The sequence below is a fragment of the Herpailurus yagouaroundi genome, unplaced genomic scaffold (assembly GCF_014898765.1).
Source record: "Herpailurus yagouaroundi ecotype Mexico unplaced genomic scaffold, PumYag 163, whole genome shotgun sequence".
NCBI lineage: Eukaryota > Metazoa > Chordata > Mammalia > Carnivora > Felidae > Herpailurus > Herpailurus yagouaroundi.
Window position 1 is genome coordinate 31,876,212 of NW_024412404.1, and position 14,431 is coordinate 31,890,642.

The following is a 14,431-nucleotide window of genomic DNA, read 5'->3' on the forward strand; positions in this document are numbered from 1 at the left end:
TATATTTGCTTCTGTATATGTTTGGGTTTTAAGCTACATTTTGAAAGAATAAATATGAGAATAGCTAGGAAGTTTCTTAGAAAAACACTGGGAGGGACTTGTATGCCCCGATACTGAAGACTACAACAGGACCCTAGTGATTAAAACTGCATGACTGGTGCAAAAATTCATGTAGGTCAGTGAAAGAGTCGGGAGTTCAGAATGACTCCAAATGTAAGAAGAAATGAGGGACTTTTCAATTCAGTGGCATTGGCACAACTGGTTCCCTATGGGAATGGCAGCGCGGCATACCAAGTAAGTGCAGACGAGACGTTGCCTGTGTTAAAATCTGAACTTGCCAGTACTTAGTGCCTGGGACCTTGCATAAATCACATAACCACTCTGTGCCTCACTTTCTTCATCTATTTTCATACCTGTGGTGCTACTGCAAGGAGTAAGTAGATTTATATTTGTAGAAGGCTCCAAGGAGGATCGGTCAACAGAATTACCTACTCTTTAAGTATCAGCTGTTGTTCTATCATTTAGGAGAGAAAAAGCCTAATCCCTATCTTCTCCCCAATATACACCACACTAAATTCGAGCGGATTAAAGAAATTAAAAAAAAAAAAAAAAAAAAAAACTTGTAAAATACTAGAGAAAAGGTGAGTACATTTTTTGTCTAAAACAACCTTGGGTTGGAAGAAACCTAAATGAGGTCATCAAAGCCAGAAATGTGAAGCTTGATTAATTTACCTATAAATATAATGTTCTGTTAGAAATGTGCAAACAACTAGGAAAGTGCATTTATAATGCATCTTATAGAGCAGAGAGGTCTAGCATCCTTAGTAAAAGCTTAAAAATGTTTTTGAAAAACATGCAACATGATAAATGCTATTAGTGTCCGACAGGTCCCTTTGACCAGGCTGATGTACCCCTCCTCCGGCTGCTTCAGATTTGGGCACTAATGGTTGATCTTCACTCTTCCCCAGAGCATTGCCCTTGGGCTGATGGAAGTCACCTTATCCAGGGATGCCTGGGAGGTTTTACACCCCCCACCCCTTGCAGTTGGCCCGAGGCCAATGCCTGACGCAGGGCATTCCTCGCCGGCTCTCTGGCCTCTGTGGCATGATTTATGCTCCTGTGCTGGGATAAGGCTGAGGAGAGACTTCTCCTGAAAGCACATCTTTGCCTGTTTCTTCTTCTGCCCTGTCCTGTTTCCCTTGTTGCCTTCCTAGAGCACGCTCAATAAATCACTTACGTAAGAATCCTCATTCCAAGTGCTGCTTCCAGGGAACCTGACTTAATAGAAAATGCAACAAAGATTGAACCAGAAAAACGCTCAATAAACATGAAGCTGCTGAACTTTCTAAGTAATCAAGGAAAATCCACCAAAAATAGATCTTTTGCTGATCAGGTTGAAAACTAAAAAATGTAGGGGCGCCTGGGTGGGTTAGTCAGTTGAACATCCGACTTCGGCTCAGGTCATGATCTCACAGCTTGTGAGTTTGAGCCCCGCATCTGGCTCTGTGCTGACAGCTCGGAGCCTGGAGCCTGCTTCAGATTCTGTGTCTCCCCTCTGTCCTACCCCTGCTCACACTCTCTCTCTCTCTCAAAAATAAACAAACATTTAAAAAATGGAAAAAAAGAAAGATAAAAATGTATAAAATGAAACTTCATGATTTGGGGAAATTTCTTCTACAAATGTATTTCTTCAGAAATAGCTGCTTAGGTGTAAAGGGTGCCTGAGTCAGGACATTCATTGGACAATGTCTAAAATAATGGGAAATGCCCTCTCTGCCCCTCCCCCACTCGCGCTGTCTCTCTCTCTCTCTCTCTCTCTCTCTAAAATAAACATTAAAATAATGGGAAAGTGGAAACAACCTAAATGCCCAATATAGGCCTAGTTAAGTGATCCATCGTAAATTGAAACATAAGGATACCATCTATATAGATGTGTAGAATAAATTGTTCAATTGAAACCAAAGTTACAAAACTAAATGTACAGTGCCTATGTGTAATGTGCACAGAAATAGCATGAAATAAGGATTGTTGGGGGTGTTTGCTTTCTTCATTATTCATTTCTCTAATTGGCTTAATACTTGGTGAGTAGGTATTACTTCCTCAAGGGGAGAGAGATTTTTTCCCCTTGACGGGTAAAGGCAATCCCATAGATTAAGACACCACTGGACTAAAAACAAAGTTCAGCAGGAACCCAGGTGGGGGTGGGGGACTCACAGTGTAAGTAAGGGTCAAGGACGGCTTTGTGGAAAGAAGACAGCTAACCCGAAGGGGAGGAATGAGGAGAAATGGTGGGGTGGGGTGGGGTGGGAAGGAGAGCCTCCCAGGGAGCTGGCACAGTATATGAAAACAAAACCAAGTGCCTGGGTTTTGTAAGAATTGAAAATTCCAGAGCTGAAATTCAGAGTTTAGCTAAGAAAGTGATGAGAAATAGATGAGAAGAGGGAGTTAACAGCAGTCAGATTTCAAGGATTTTTGAAAACATTGAGGAGTTTTCATTTCATCCTAAGGGAAACGGGAAGCCACTGAAGAATTTTAAAGAGGATGACTTGACCAGATTTGCATTTTAGCAAAATCACTCTGGCCGAAACTTCAAGAACAGACTGGAGGGAAGAGAGCCAGAGGCCAGGAGCCGGGCAAGGGGCCATTTGAGTAATCCGGGGGACACTGTGGCCGTCTGAACGTGTGGCTCCTGGGATGGGGGAAGTGGGCAGACTACAGAGCTGCTTAGGATTCTTGGTAAGAAGACTTGGAGGTGGGTTGGAAGAGAGGGGTGAAGAAAAGAGAATCAAGAACTAGCAGAAGTCTGTCGGTCAATGGGACATTCCCTTCACTGAGGAAAACACAAGACGAGAGACAGATTATGGGCAAGGAGCTGGGTCAGGTGGGAAGAGGAGGAGCTTACAAGTTGACCACCTGTGTGACAGAAACTTGAAAGTTTTGCCTAAAGCGTTTATCTTTTCCATTAACAGAAGGTGACTGAGCTGGCCTTGTTCCAGTGGGACTTACCCATGCTGTTTCTCATGCTCTCTACCTCTGTGCTACTGGAAATCTCTCTGTGTGGTGACACGAAAGTGTTTCAACCCTTACCCTCTTCTCCCCTCCCAGCTCTGGCGGGGAGGGGGACTTGAAGGCATCATAGAGAACTTGGTCACATGATAACTCACTAAGTTATGCTGTGGGAGACACCAGTACTAGCAAGAGAACTGTCACTCTCGTCGTAGGTGCTTTGCTAGGAAGAAATGGGAGGATGCTGAGCCTTAAGGCAAGACTAGTTAGAGCCAGGACCCTAGCAGGAGGGCAGAGGGATGGCAAAAGGGGATTGATTGAGAGGGAGGGAGACAACGGAGGGACTGAAGCTCCTGATGCCCTTGGAGGTTAGGAGACTAGATACACAAGACCCAAAAATATTTCAGAGTGTCCTCACAACTTAGGTGCCCATGACCAGCTAACTGGGACACCTTCTGGTTGTGGACGGTGCGAGTACATACTCTCAGTGTTAGAGGCAAAGCTGAGGCCGTGTGTTAGTTATCCCATCTGGGATGAGTTTTGAGGGGAGGGGTACCAGTACCAGCATTTCACGTTGGCCTTCATACATTTCCTAAAGGGCCAGACTTTTCCCATGACCTTGCCCTTGCCTGTGTCTCTCTGCTGTCTGGAACACTGGGCTTGAATGGTTCAGTTTATCCTTCAGACTCCCCTGAAAAGTCTGTAGACATCCCTGCCCTTTGCAGCTGAGACTCTCACAGGACTCTGTTTTTTTACTTCGCTGTACTCACCTCAGACCATTCCGATATATTTCTGGGATTATTTCTTTAATATTCATCTGTTCCAGGAAGTCAGGGCAAGGACCATCCGGTTTTCTCATCACAGGTCTTAGCACCTGGTCCAGCATCTGGCAACAAAATGGCTCCCCTTGAAGGTCAAATAGCATTGACCAGGTGTGTTTCCCCGTGGGCAGCCTCTGACACCAACAGTCGGTGTCCACAATAATCACTAAACCCCAGATTAGCCCTGATGGGAACTTCCTAAAGAGCCCTTGTTTAGCTTGCAGTAATCACTCTGCCCACCAGGGGTCTCTTTCTCCCCATCACTGGGGCCAAAAGAACTCTGGAACACCCCTGTATCTTGACGATGGTTTTCACAGCCTTGTTGCTCTACGTGCTGTTGTGGTGTACCCCCACCTCTGCATCACCTGGGAGCTCATCAGAAATGCAGAGTCCCAGGCCCTGCCCGCAACGGGATGGATCAGAATCTGCATTCTAGCAAGGTGGTCTTGCTTAGACCACTGGCGGTCTGTGTACACATTAAATACTGAGAGGTCCTGTTTCACAGGACATTTCTAATCTGAAAAACTTGGAAGAGAAAAAAACCACTTCATCGAAATGGCCTTTTTCATCTGGTTCTTTCCCACCACACTCATAGAAGTACTTAGAGGTTCAGAATTTGCTTTTATTATGAATATAAAATAGACATACAACATAATATACATTTACACATTTACACTTTGCAGTCCCTTTCATCTTTTTCGAGCAGATTCAACTCTGCACGGCCCAGCGGTCCACTCCCGCCACTACACCCCGCCCCTTACACTCACAACATTCTCTTCACCTTGGTACCACATGTGACTTGGTAAGAAATACCAGACCCAGGCATAAAACAATTGGCTTTACCGTCCTTCGCACAGAATCCCTTTCATTCTACGGTTTCCTTTCCTGTCACGTCATGCCTTCCGTTGCCTCGAACTTCAGCATTGAAAATTCAGGAGACAAGAGGGCTGCGATAATCACCCCTGTCTTTTAAAAACACCTTGAAATAGCTTCCACAAGCGAGGCGCACGTAAGTAGACACTGACCACATTGCTCGTTAACATGGTTCAAGATCTGCCGGAAGGATCTGAAGTGTTCTATACAAATGAAGCTTTGCTCACCAAATGGATGATTGTGAAGGATCTGAGCATCAGCGGTGTCGAAGTAAATAAATAAATAAATAACCAGGAACAAATAAAAATAGAGTGTGCTTCGCTAAGGGACATGTCTATACCTCTAGCCCCGTGCTTTCTCAAAACCTCATTAGGTGCAGCTTTACAACAGGTGGATAGAAGCTGGGTTTTGTGACTAGTTGCTCTTCTTTGCGGCCGTGCCCTCAAAATGCCAGTGAACACCGATGAAAGAGGCGTGGTTTCCTTCAGAAGGAGGCCAGGCGACAGGTTTTGTAGGAGTTCTCCTTGAGGCTGTCAAATATTGCTTTGGTTCCATTCTGCCAGTGTAGCACCAGATCCATCGGGGTCTTCCCAGCCTAATCAAAATACATGAGGAAATTTGACTTCCAGATGGGAGGCATCTATAAATTCGCATCCTCTGTGTGTGTGTTTAATGAGGTAATGGATAGGTGTATGCTTTATTGAACTGTTTCATGCTTTCCACTATGAGTGATTTGCGGTTTATATTCAAATCAGCCCTTCACTGTTTCTCACAGTAATCCTTTTGCCATTTCAGATTAGCAAATGTTTGTTGTTGTTGTTGTTGTTGTTGTTGTTGTTTTTCCCTGTGGGACTATCCCAGGTTTGGGTAAAAATCCCTGGTCCCTAGGTAGTAAATGGCAAGAGGATGCAAAGTCATTTTGAAATTCACAAAATGGCTCTATGCATCTTCAGGATCCTGCAGAGTGGGCACGGGGAAGGGGTGGTCAACAAGCAGTTCCGATCACTCTGGAAAATGATTCCCGATTGACAAAAACTGGTGGTGAGTGAGCTGCTTCGGCACCCTGGCTGGTGTCCTCAGGTACCCTTCAGAACGATTACTGCTCAGAGGGGTAGAGTTTTCACAACTGCTCAGAAGTTACATTGGGATCTCCCAGGAAATTTCATTTTTCTTGGAGGTGACATCAACAGTGTGGAAGTAACTTTTGAGACCAAAATTCTGTGTCCCTTGTGCATGTGTCTCAAGACATTTATAAAAAGGAAAACCATGTCATCTCTCAATTCTTGCCTTTAAATATGAGAAGTCTTAAGTTTTTCCACCCCTATTCATTTGGAAGTCTCTCTAACTCAGAGATTGTAACTCAGACACTGGCAGCTTTGAGATGCAAATCAGTCTAGAGACCTGTTTTGTTTGGGCCCAACCAGAGTTTAGATTTTTTTTTAAAAGCTGGACTTAATTGGCAACAGTTGGAAATTAGATTTCCCAACTGACTTTGTGAGCTCTCTGAAGAAATCAGAAGAATTGGTAGCATGATCCCTGTGGATCCACAGAGCAGCAATGGACTGGGCTAGGGACGAGCCCTTTAAAATTTTGTGCACAGACTCCTGCAGCCGCCATTTAAGTAATTTAGGTGCTCTGCTGCCATGTGCTTATTTGAACTAGTGGCCCTGTAACCTTGATTTTGGAACTTCCCACCTCTGTTGCATCTTCCTTGAGAAACACTCTCAGAACACATGATGGCGGAGTTTTGGACAACGACAGAATAATGTGTTGTGTGTTGTTTCCAATTCCCTTCAAGATGGTGTCCAAAGGCTCACAGGTCCATTGGGCAACATCCAGCCATTGAGTCAATGACATTAATCGTTTCTGGGTGCTTATGCTGTGGTCTGATAATTCAGAACCGTTGGTATATTTTGGGCTATTCTTCCATGAGTTCCTTCAACTCTTCTCTGATAGAATTTATCTCCTAGTTTTCTAGCTACTTACACAGTCTCCCCAAATATGTACGCTATTTCTTTCTGCTGGTAGTGTCTCACTGCCTAAACGAAATCATTTTTTCTGCAGTTTCAGAGATCTCATTAAATCTCTTTTTCTGGCAATTTATTTACATTATTAGATAAGACCAATCTCACTATCAAGGGAGCCTACTATTAAGGCTTTCCCATCCAAACAGTCTCTATTTACTGCTTTTATCTTTTGTTCTTATCACCGAGACAGTTTTGTGGGGTTTTTTTTTTTTTTTTTTTTAGTGATAAAATATTCCTCTCGGTCTCATAGTAACACAATAAGGGGAAGAAATTATTCACAGTATATGATGACTGGGGTTTTCTTTTCCTTCTTTGTAAAGTGATTCTCCACCAAATCTTTCAAATTATTTCTTTAGTAATTTATATCCATTCCTCTCAGTGGTATTTTTAAAGCTTATATTAGATGATGTTTGTCTGGAAATTGGGACCATGAGAAAAAGTTGGTTCTATTCCCTGGCTTGCAGATGAAGCTAAATTAACACGTACTTGTAGAAGGGACTTATACGAGCATTTTCAGGGCCTAAATATAGGAAATTATTTTGAGGGATATGCAGATAAACCAAAGTGGAGAATGGATAAAAATTATCTCAAAAATACAGGCAACAGCATGTCTAGCCTTGGAAGAAAGGGGTAGCATGGCATGCCGTTGTAAGGGGTGGGGGTGGGGGAGACTACTCAGAATTACTCCTATTAGATCTTGATTAATTTCAGTTCATTGGCTCTTGGCCACATTGACCAATGTGGAATTTTATCACTTCAGGAATGGCGTCTGTCTTTATACCTGACTACCCCAGGCCTGGCTCAGCCAGGGGTGGCCAAGGCAGATTGGGCCTGGGCTTGGGAGAGGGAACAATTTGACCTGTATTTTCAAGACCAAATCTTAAAAGAATCACCAGGCACTATACCAGCGCCAAAACAGTCATGGCGGGCTACACCCATCTCTGACCAGGTGACCTTGCCAAGGTTAGCAATGTCGTCATGGCAACGTTAGCAACGTTGTTACAGGGCATTTAAACATCAAAAGGCTGCCCCCAACCCTGAAATCCTACAGCTGTGGGACTATTTTCAAGTACATGAGATATGTTTTTGTTAAGAAGAAAGCCCCCAAGCAGGAACGGCTTAGTTCAGGTACTTACACAATTCTTGATGTTGAGGTCAGCCCCGTACATAATTAGGAGTCTGATCATCTTGTAACGGTTCAGCCTCACGGCGTCGTGCAGAGGGGTATCTCCTTCCTAGAGAAGCGGAGTCAACAGGCTAAAGGTGGACCTGAGGCCAGGAAGTGAGTCCCACAAGGGCACCTAGCTTGGGGAGGGATTCCAGATAAGTGAGGGACGAAGTTGCAGGAGGCGGAGCTTTGCCCGGGTACTCACTCGGTCTTTGGCGTTGAGGTCCGCCTCACAGGCGATGAGATGCTCTGCACACTCGTAGTGACCGGTCCTCACCGCCACGTGCAGTGCTGTGCTGAGCAACTGGGAAATTGAAGAATGCAACCGATTCGCTGGGTGCGGGGACAGAGGCCATCCCAGACCCCAAAGCATGTGGGAGGGGAACAAGTGGCCACTCTGGTGTCCCACACAGCCTGAGCTTCCAGCTGACCCAAACGGTGAGGTGGTTTTGGGAAAGAAAGGGGAAGGGGAGGAAGGTGGTGGAGGGGAGGAGCAAGAAGAGGGGAAATACCTTATCCCGAGCACTGATTTTTGCTCCTTTGTTCAGCAGCAATTTTAAGACATCCAGGTTTCCTCCACGGCTTGCCCAGTGGATGGCTGTGGATTCAAGCTATAGCAGAAGGTAAAGGGGTGTGACTTAATGTAAAGAAGAACTGGTCAGAGGAATTAGTGCTTGGTTCTGAGGCCCAGAAATACCCGATTTGCTAAGGCATCCATGGTGACACTGGATTGTCCCCCTCTGGGTTGCTAATTCCAAGTATTGTAGCAGAAGGCTCTGGCCAGATGCATTAGCTAAACTGGATGTGTGTGGACGTGAGTGTATGCAGTCCTATGTGTGTATCTGTGTGCATGTATTTGCATCGTTAGAAAACTCAAATCTAACAAATCTTTTTTCTTTCTTTCTTTCTTTCTTTCTTTCTTTCTTTCTTTCTTTCTTTCTTTCTTTCTTTCTTTTTTTTTTTTGTTGGTAAAAGCATAAAAACTACAACTTATGGAGAATTTCCACTTGCCAGAAAGGTGCTACACACTTTCAATGGGTTGGTCCTCCCAGCAGGTGTGACTGCCCTCATGTTACAGGTGAGAAAACCAAGTCTCCCAAATAGTCAAGTTTTTTGCCCGAGGAAATGCAGTTAGCAAGTATCAGAATAGATATTCAAACCCACATCTGCCCGGAACTTTCAGCCACTTTTGCCAAATAGACTCAGAAGTTCTAGACAAACGCATTTTAAAATTCTGGCATAACGTAAGTAGTCCCTTCCAAGATTTTAATCTGGAGCTGTCACCTCTTCCTGTGTCCCTGTTGTTTTTGTCTCATCTCTTGCTGGTTCTCTGCTGTCATCTGCACCAGCACAGCCTCTGTAACTCAGCTGCCACCGCCGGTGGTCACTGCACACTGCCCTTACTCTTAGGAACTGCCCTCTTCCCCACTCTGGTATATTCCTGGCCTTCCAAATCACACACTCAAGAATTTGAGTGTCTTTTCATGCAAACTGTATTTATTTTTTATTGTTTTTCTGTGTGTTCGTCTTTTGGGTTCAATTTCATTCAAGTTCTTTGGACTTTTTTTTTTTTTTTTAATATCCCTTTTCCACTTTGCTATAAAGTCAAATTGAGTTGCATTTAAATAAATAAAGCCTATTCCCAGCTCAATCTGCAGTTCATGAAATATGCTGTCTGCTGGTCTTTGTAGAAATCACAGTGGTTGAATTATTGAGGTCTGAATAGCAGCTACTTTCCATAGATGCAATTCATTCCGTAGGCAGTTTAGCCCCCAACCTCACTGATGGCATCTATCATATAAGGTGTACAGCTAGAGAATTTTGACACATTGCTGGCAGCCACGGGGCCATGAGCAGACTGCCGTGGATAATGGAAGGACAGGGACACTGAGAGGCAAGTGCTGACTGTATTACTTCTCAGTAATGCTACTGACTTGATACTGACCCAACTCTCTGATGAGGATATTGAATTCCGTGCAGAGGCTTTCACTTCCTTCTTTTCCCTGGAACACTCCTCTGCTTTTCAGTATGTATGGAAAATACTTTCCACATGACCTAGTGCCATCTCCCAACTTCCCTTTGTATGGAGAAATGAGCTTTCGCCCTGTTCTCTCAGATCAATTTTCAATCCAATCAACCCCGTTTTTCATTGTAGGTTTTCACAAGCTTCGTATAGTCTACTTATTTTGGCTCATTTCCAAACAAAGAAATATATTTACCATATCACGGAATTCGATCTGGGCTCCAGCTTCCATTAACTTCTCCACAATTGCCAAGTGTCCTTCTAAGCAGGCTCTGTGAAGGGCTGTCCGTTTATACTGTCAGAATAGAGATTTAAAAAGAGAGACAGCGATGCATATAAAAATGAGCATAAATCCTTCTAAGGGCTGTGGAGCTGGGGACTCCAGTGACCTAATTAATAGAAACTCGAGTGCTTCTTATGGCATTAGAAATGTCAAATTTACTAAAATTGCAGAACTAGAACAATTATCCTACAAATGAGGTTTGAGTTTCCTACAGGTACATTTCTAAGCCCTCAGAGGTCTATGTGGAGGGATATGAATTTAAAGTTCAAAACTACCTACATGCTGACATTTCCCTTTCTTGAATTCTGTGCCTTCATTGTTTGTGTAGAATTTGCCATGCAGATCAGATGGCTTTCTTCCATCTGGGACTGTTGCTAGGTTGAATATCAAAAAGCATTCAATTCTTTTTTAAGAGATTGGGGGGAGGGTTAAGCCTCTGACTTCAGCTCAGGTCATGATCTTGTGGTTCGTGGGTTCAAGCCCCATGTCGGGCTCTGTGCTGACAGTTCAGAGCCTGGAGCCCACTTTGGATTCTGTGTCTCCCTCTCTCTCTGTTCCTCCCCTACTCGCGCTCTGTCTCTCTCTCTCTCCCTCAAAAATAAATAAACATTAAAAAACAATTAAAAAAAAAAACGAGAATGGAGGAGTCATTTTTAGTTCACCTTCTGAAATGATTCTCCAGCCGGGAAAGGATGCAAAAAGGAGTAGAAGAAGGCTTTGTATGAATGGATTAATAGCCTCTTTGGCCTAGAACAATTGTTGGCATTATTCACTCCAGTGTGCTCTATTTACAGATAAGGAAACTGAGGTCTAGAAAAAGCAAATTAGCTGCCAAAAATGAAATAGCCAAGTAGTGAAAGAGCCACCACTTGAACTCCAGTCCACAGATTCCTTGTGTAAGGCTGATGTGTTTGGGTCCAATCAAGGATGATGCTGAGGTGCCTGGGTGGCTCAGACAGTTAAGTGTCCAACTCTCGGTTTCAGCTCAGGTCATAATCTCATGGTTTGTGAGCTCGAGCCCCATATCAGGCTCTGAGCTGACAGTGCAGAGCCTGTTTGGGAATCTCTCTCTCCCCCTCTCTCTGCCCCTCCCCCACTTGCACACATGCCCGCTCTCTCTCTCAAAATAAATAAATAAATAAATAAATAAGTTATTAAAAAAAAATGATGCTGTTATGTATTTCTCCAAAAGGGATTCATTGGCCCTGCCTTATTAAAAGACTATCCCAAGAATATAAAAAGTTACAGACAAACTGAAAAATCAGTCAGAAGTACCAAAAAAAAGATGCAATCCACAGCGCTAATCCAGCCTCTTTTTTCTGGACTGCCGTGCTATCCTAATATGCTACCGGCATATGTGGTAACAGCTGGGGAAACTGTTTCAGGTGGATTGGTTTTTGGCATCATGTTAGCAAGGCTGAAGTTAAGCATAAGAAACACAAAATTAATGAGCTGGATTTTGCAGCGCTTTGTGTAAGCCTTACCTCATCACAGACATCTGGATTGTTCTTGTCTGACAAGAATTTTTCTACTACTGGCAGCTTATTCTCCAGGGCAGCCTTCAGGAACCTAGGTACATCCACAGGTTCCGTCTAAAGCCAAAAAAATAACGTGAGAGTTACCGCGAGCTTTCCAGCATTCGCCCAAACCCTCCGCAGATATTCCTTCCCCTGTAGCATAATGCCAGACGTGTAGCACCACAAAAAGCAGACAGTCCTTACAATGATTTCAGGTTCAGGTTCCTTCACGACCGAAACTTTAGTCTTCCTGTATTTTTTCCTTTTCTTCAGCTGAATGATTATTTCAAGGTCTTCTAAATTTTCAAGCTTTGATCTTTGTTCTAGTTTTTTCTTCTTGAGCTAAAAAAGAAATCCATATTTCAAAATATGGTGAGTTCTACTGACAGGCATTCTGGTTGTGTCTAAACAAAATTCTGCAAGGTCTGAGAGAAGTATGTGAACAGTTTGAGCAAAAAAAGAGAAGAAACAAAACAACTTTAAAACTAATCTTTGATTGTGACTTTAGTGACTTCTTACTCAAGTATTTGGGGTCTAATCTTTCAGCTAATTGCCTTCTCCTTCGTATCTCTTGTTTGTAGTTTTTGACTAATTGGAGATAGGATCTAGTCTATAAGTGACGATCTTGTAACCCTTTCCATAAACAAACCCCAGATTTCTGTAGACTTTATTTAACTCAAAAGAATCCCACGGTAAGCATTAAGCCCTGAAATATCAATGCCAATCTCTTTCAGGTGGCTTACTAAGAAACCACCTGTCCTGGGACTACTGCTAACTAATGCATGCTTTTTCTGTGATTAGTAAGCGATGCAAATTCACCCAGCAACACAGAATTTGTCAACACAGATAGTAAACGCAGCCAAACAATGATTCATGGACCACAAGCCACATCACTGAGAAAAAGAGGTCTCTCTTGCTTCGGACTACCTAGACCGTGTATGACATCAGAAAGTCACTGGACATGTTTCTCTTTCCAAGTCTTTCAAGCAGAAGATGATCATAGAACAGTCTGTCATTGATTTGGAATCCAGAGATCATAGTCTTGCTAAAGAATTAGTTCCTACAACCTGTCCTATAAAAGTTGCCTCTTTATGGATTTGAATTTGGCAGAGAAACATCTTTGGAACGGCTGCTTTTATTTGGTTCTCTCTTTTCTCCTTCCTGCCTGGCACCTCTTTCCTCTGTCCTGTCCCCAACTTCCCATTAGTGGAATCCAGGGAATCTCCTTACCTCTGCCTCTCGCTCTTTCTCAATCTTCCACTGCTGTTCCCCCAGGCTCAGGGAGTGGGCCGGAAGTGTTTTCAGGTCCTCTTGTTTCTCTACAGTAACAGCAGCTTCATACTCCCCATCTCTGAAATCCTCGGGAAGGAACTCCCCGGTCTCTCCGCTGTTGTTCTTCTTCCCCGTAACCTATGAGGGAAGAAAAGTGTAGTGTTAGAAGGAGCAAGACCGGTCCTGGAGTCATTCTTCAAAGAGGATGCTGCAGGAGGGCTCTGGTCCTCCCTGGCTGGTGACAGCCTCCTCTGTGAGATGTGCTTTCAGATCCCGGGCTGGGACACACTGCGGCAGGATTCTAGGATTACCTTCAGGTGATCATCCTCTTCTCTAGCTAAATCAAGGCTTAGATTAGGTTGATATGTTTAAACCCACTTTGAACCCACTCAATCCCATTTCTCCTAGGAAAACTGCCACCCCTCCATGATTATTTAAAATCCTTCCGTGATTATTTAAAATCCCTCCATTCATAATTTCTTCCAATTCTTCCATGACATTTGGCCTTGAGTTGTGAAGTTTCCAGACATAGCCTCACAATAACACTTCTTCCCTGAGGCATCCTCATACCTGCCCGTGAAGCTGCGCTTTGGTAAGAAAACCAAAGGAGAAGATAATAATAAATAGGAAACAGAGAACCCATTACTACCAGCTCCATTTTTCCAGTTTCACTTATTTCATCACATAAGCCAACCATTTTCCATAGATGACATCCGAGTCCCTGTGCATCATGCCTGAATAAAAGGACATTTCTATTTCCAAATACAAATCAAGACCGAACTGATTTTCACTGCGAAGTGATAACGTGTCTTACGTACCAGCTCCTCTACCTTCATCACCATCATGTCTGCCTGAGGTTCGGTTTGTCTGTGTGTCTATTCCCCCGTGGAATGAATCCCTTGAGTCGGCCCTGCTGAGCCCCTCCACCCCGGTCAGCTTATATAGCGAGGGCTGGGTGAGATAATCTTCCAACCTGGGAACCCAAGTAACACCCCGGCCCCCACCCGTGGCCAACTCAGAGGCAGGTGAATTTTCATTCCAGACTCAGTGTCTGGGAAGCCGAAGAGGGAGGGGATGACAAGTAACCCCACTTAATATGTGAATCAGGAAGAAATGTGAGAGGGCCATTCCTTTGGCGGTGACCACACCGCTCAGCAATGCGAGCCATCTATTTATCGAGAAGCCAGGGGACAGCTGTCTGTTGCTATTGCACCACAGCACTGCTCCTGTTCCTTCTTTGTCAGCTTTCATATGACTAACCCTATCAAGAAAATGTAAATGCCCTGCATATCACACTGCCAATAATATCTTGCTGATAACCAGACTTATCAACACTTCACTTGGGGGAAGTGTTGCTTCAGGACATCCTATTCGTGGGTAAACAGTCTGAGAGGAAAGGATCCGGGGTTCTAATGGCCCTTGTCTATATCTGTTTGGAATT

The 14,431-nt window shown here is 43.9% G+C and overlaps 1 protein-coding gene across 1 annotated transcript; it reads right to left on the reverse strand.

Annotated features, from left to right (window-relative positions):
* Positions 1-4,428: 4,428 nt before the first annotated feature.
* On the reverse strand, positions 4,429-14,010 carry ANKRD1 (ankyrin repeat domain 1). Its single transcript, XM_040485839.1, has 9 exons — positions 13,809-14,010; positions 12,949-13,128; positions 11,923-12,060; positions 11,686-11,793; positions 10,115-10,213; positions 8,408-8,506; positions 8,101-8,199; positions 7,864-7,962; positions 4,429-5,295 (listed from the first exon to the last, which is right to left on the reverse strand). Exons 1-9 carry the CDS (start codon positions 13,833-13,835, stop codon positions 5,185-5,187), a joined length of 960 nt encoding a protein of 319 aa, XP_040341773.1. The 5' UTR covers positions 13,836-14,010; the 3' UTR covers positions 4,429-5,184.
* Between the last annotated feature and the right edge of the window lie 421 nt (positions 14,011-14,431).

What these genes read in the sequence shown, in the direction of transcription:
- ANKRD1 (XM_040485839.1), bottom strand. Translation starts at nt 13,835, where the DNA reads ATGATGGTGATGAAGGTAGAGGAGCTG. An exon ending in AGAAAGAGCGAGAGGCAGAG is followed by an intron (nt 12,061 to 12,948) that starts GTAAGGAGATTC and finishes TTTCTTTTTTAG; the next exon opens with CTCAAGAAGAAAAAACTAGA. An exon ending in ACCTCAACGCCAAAGACCGA is followed by an intron (nt 7,963 to 8,100) that starts GTGAGTACCCGG and finishes CCGCTTCTCTAG; the next exon opens with GAAGGAGATACCCCTCTGCA.